General features: G+C 54.2%; 1 protein-coding gene across 1 annotated transcript in view; it reads right to left on the bottom strand.

The window, feature by feature from the left end:
• The window catches only part of CBX6 (chromobox 6), a 10,718-nt gene extending 6,768 nt beyond the window's left edge, over positions 1–3,950 (bottom strand). The window contains exons 1-4 of the mRNA XM_006914724.2: positions 3,838–3,950; positions 3,616–3,659; positions 3,403–3,468; positions 3,194–3,260 (exon numbers count right to left, since the gene is read on the bottom strand). Coding sequence (XP_006914786.1) covers positions 3,194–3,260; positions 3,403–3,468; positions 3,616–3,659; positions 3,838–3,906 — 246 coding nt within the window. The 5' untranslated portion in view covers positions 3,907–3,950. The remainder of the gene's footprint in view (positions 1–3,193; positions 3,261–3,402; positions 3,469–3,615; positions 3,660–3,837) is intronic.
• Positions 3,951–3,956: the final 6 nt, after the last annotated feature.

Raw genomic sequence — 3,956 nt, 5'->3', positions numbered from 1 at the left:
AGCGGCAGAGGCAGAGAGCCCAGCGGTGAGAGGAGGCACAGAGTCCAAGAAACCAAAGGCAATGGCTGGGCAGAGGGCGGAGGTGGGTGACTGATCTGTGCCTGACAGACCCTGGCTCAGGTGGGGCAAGGGGCTCGTTAGGAAGTGACTGCATCCATCCAGGTGTGAGGCGGTGGTGGCCGAGAAAAGGACACATTTCCATAGTCTGTGAGCTCCCCGAGAGTGGGGTCTATGGTCTGGGGTCTCTTCACCTCCCTACCCCAAAAAGAACTAGACGCTTACCTAGAATCTGAGAGGTAGCCTGTACACCCCTCAGACAAGACTAGGCTGTATTTAACTACAACCCCCAGAAGAGGTGTCTGCTGACTTATTTGCTGAGTAAGCAAAAGTGTCTTTGTTCAGAACGTGGGAGAAGTACATTTTAATGCCACATGGCCCTCCCGCACACTTAGGGCCTCTCAGGACTACTTGGTCAAAAAACCCTTTGGCCACTAAATGACACCACCCGCCTCGCCAAGCATGGAAGATTAAAGACCTCCCCAGCCCCCTGCCAGGGCTGCCAGCTCCTCCTTCCCAGACAAAAGCAGCGGAAAGCCATCAGCCTTTTCTTGGCATGGCAAGTAGGGTCTTTTGCAGGTTCATCCCCATGGGAGTTTAGGGGATCTCTGCCCTTTCCAATCACCCCAGGCGATAAGTGTTTACTCTTCTGCATATTGCATGAGCCCCTGGACCTCTGCAATTACGGTTCTGCAGATTTCAGTGGTGATGGACAGTCCCTGGAGAGTGGCTAAGTGTGGGCAAACATCAGATCCAGGATGCAACCCCGGCTTGGTGGTGCCTCTTCCCTCTCTATGCAATCATAGCAGGACCCACCACAGGGACCATCTTTACATGTTACCTGCTTAGCACAGCGCCTGGCACACAACAAGTACTCAATAAATACCACATTTATGCTTGGGCGGGGGGAGAGGCGGGAGGCTTATGAGCAATAAGCTTTTTCTAATGCATGGTTTCCAAACTTTGAGAAATTCTTTACCATTTCTAAATATAATTTTTTAAAGAAGGGACTGATTTAACCATCCTCATCTCTCTTCCCCAGATTAAAAATTTTTTGAAGGTGGAACCTGGGTCTGCTTGTAAATTAAAAATGTTAACCGCAGCCAGTGCGTTTACTGCACTCTGACCAGGTGAGAGGCATGGCTCTGAGGGGTTGGCATGTACTACAGACGGCATGGAAGGTCAAAGACCTGGACTCTGCCACTGACGCTCTGTGGCCATAGGCAAGTTATTTAACCTTTCTGGCCTCAGTTTTCCTATGTGTAAAATGGGAATAATGCAACCTATCTCACGGGCTCCTGTTCCCTTTACAATAGTTACTGGCACAAAGTGCCATCTGAGTGTAATTGGTTTAGCACACACGCTGCCTCTCAGTGACTCGCAGAGCAATGGGCTCAGACCAAGCTGATCTCTGTCACCCCTTGCAAAGATCCATTATTCTCGTGCTACCTGTTTTCCAGTTCCAGATCAAGGTCCTCTCATCTGCCTTTCCATTCTCTGCCCTTTCATGGTTTCCCGTGTGTGTCTGTCCACCTCACCCCCTTAACTTGATGTGTGTTCTCTGAGGGACAGGGTGAAGAAAAGGAGACAGGATAAAGCCATGAAATTGGGTGGTGGGACCTCAGCTAAGTCGCTTCCCCTCTCTGGGCCTTGAATTTATCATCTGCGAAATGGAGATAATACTCCCCACTTCACAGGGTTGTTGAGAGGAATAAAGGAGATAATCCGTGTGTGGGCTCAGCACTGTGTTAGGATCTATAGTTAGCTCAGGATCTAGAGCTTTCAAAAAAAAAAACAAAACACAAAAACAAAACAAAACAAAAAAACAAAGGCATTTTGTGAATCAATGCTCGAGGTCATTACTCGCTTCACCGTTAGAGGGTGCTCCAACGGCGCAGAGAGGCTGTCAGCCCACCAAGCCTCCGGCTGCTCTGCCCCATCCCTCCCAAGAAGCATCAGGGTTAAGGCTGCTTCGCGGATCCCCTAACATGTGTGTAGGTTGGCGCCAGGGGTCACAGAAACATATAATTCTGGAAATCAACATTTCTTTCATTTCTGCTTTAAGTCTAAAGCAAACCCTTGCACATACACAAGTCCCTTTCTGGGAGGGGAGGCGGGGCTGGAGAGGCCCACCCCACTCTCATTGGGCTTTAAGCCTTTTGGACAAATTGGTGATTCTGAGCTTCTGCAGCGTGTATAGTCTTTTCTCTGCAGAGTCCTCACTGCCCTTCTTGTGCCAAATGCCACAAAGTCAAAGGCTGTCAGAGGGAGAAGAGGCCCTGAGACAACCTTAACCCTAAGGAGGAGACTGGTTGCCTGGGGAGGTCTGCCTGCTGTCTCTGCTGCCGCCTCGGGTCATCCTGCCCTCCCTTTCCTGTACTGTTCTTTCTCACCAAAATAAAATAAAATAAAACAAATCCTCCAAAACTCTAAGATGGCTTCCTCTGGAGCTAGGTCTCCCTCCTCTGCCAAGGCTATGCTTTTACTCCCCCACTCTCCATCCTCATTAGAACCTCCACAAACAGCCACGGGGGAGGGAAAATGAGGCTCAGAGCCCTGAGGCCAGTGGCCCAGCCTGCGTGATAAACTCGAAGTCAAGTGATTTATGGTCAAATTCACGTTGGATCCCCCAGCGAGGAGGGAGGCATGCAGAACAAATCCTGAGAGGAAAGCTGAGCGCAGGAAGGCAGGTGGACCTCAAACGCCTCTCCCTGTTCCGTGTCATGAGAAGACCACATTCGCTCTCCCCCTGGGCTCTAATTCCAGGCAGAGCCAAAAGGGAGATAAGGACTCTCACCTGCAGAAGCGACCTCCCTGCCACCCGCTCAGGTGGGCAGCCCCCACCTGCTTCATCCGCTCCCTTCCTGGAGCCCTGCTGGCCTTCCCAAACCCTGGATTTTTCAACGAGGATTACCCCCCCTTGCCCCCCACTCCCAGGACCCTCCAGCTGAAGCTAGAGCCACTGGGGCCTGCTGCCAGGGGCTCTTCGGGGACTCACAACCACCCCCTGCCCAGCTGGGGCCCCTCTGGAAAGGCCCGCCCTTGGGCGGCCGCCGATCTGTCCCTCCCTTGCAGGCCCCGTGCTTTGCCGGGGCTAGGGGCCCGAGAGGGGGCTGCTGGGGCTGGGCCAGATTACCTTCAGGAGGAAAGTTTTGGGTTTGGGTCCCCTCTTCTTGGGCCCATACAGCTCACGCTCCCTCTCCCTGCGGCCGAGAAACACCAGAGGTTAAAAAGAGCCCCTTCTCGGGCCCCACTACGCGCTGTCCTCCCCAGCTCCCCCGTTTCCCCGCGCGGTGCCCCAGCCAAGCCTCGGCCCTGATGCCCCTGCCAGCTTCCCAAACTCACTTCTGCTCGAAGGCTGCAATAAGCCGCGAGTCCAGGATGTTCTCTTCGGGCTCCCAAGTACTGTACCTGCCGAGTCGCACATGCACAAAATAAAAATGAAAACCAAACAGGCAGAGGCACATGCGAGGGAGCAAACATGCGCACTCCCCAAGGATTTTAAGGCCCGGGGTGGCCTCCCCTCCCCCCTCGCCCCTGGACCCCAACGACACTCACTTGATGGCCCACCCCTTCCATTTCACCAGGTACTCGATGCGCCCCTGAAAAAAGAAGAAAAAAAAAAGGGGAGTGGGGGTGGGGAGGATGCGGGGACGCAAGGAGGCGGCGGCGCGGGGGTAGAAGACAGAGCCCGGGTTAGCGGAACCTCTTCTCCCCGATGGCCCGTGGACCCGGCCACCAGCTGCGGGGCGAGGCGTGCGGCCTCGGGAGGCGGCTCACCTTTCGGATCCGCCGTTTGATGATGGATTCGGCCGCGAAGACCCGCTCGCCCACTGCAGACAGCTCCATCTTGCTCAGCGGCACCCACAGCCCATAATACTCCCTGCTCCCGCGGCCGG

The sequence above is a fragment of the Pteropus alecto genome, unplaced genomic scaffold (assembly GCF_000325575.1).
Source record: "Pteropus alecto unplaced genomic scaffold, ASM32557v1 scaffold6, whole genome shotgun sequence".
Lineage (NCBI taxonomy): Eukaryota > Metazoa > Chordata > Mammalia > Chiroptera > Pteropodidae > Pteropus > Pteropus alecto.
This window is presented reverse-complemented; position numbering and strand designations above follow the sequence as displayed.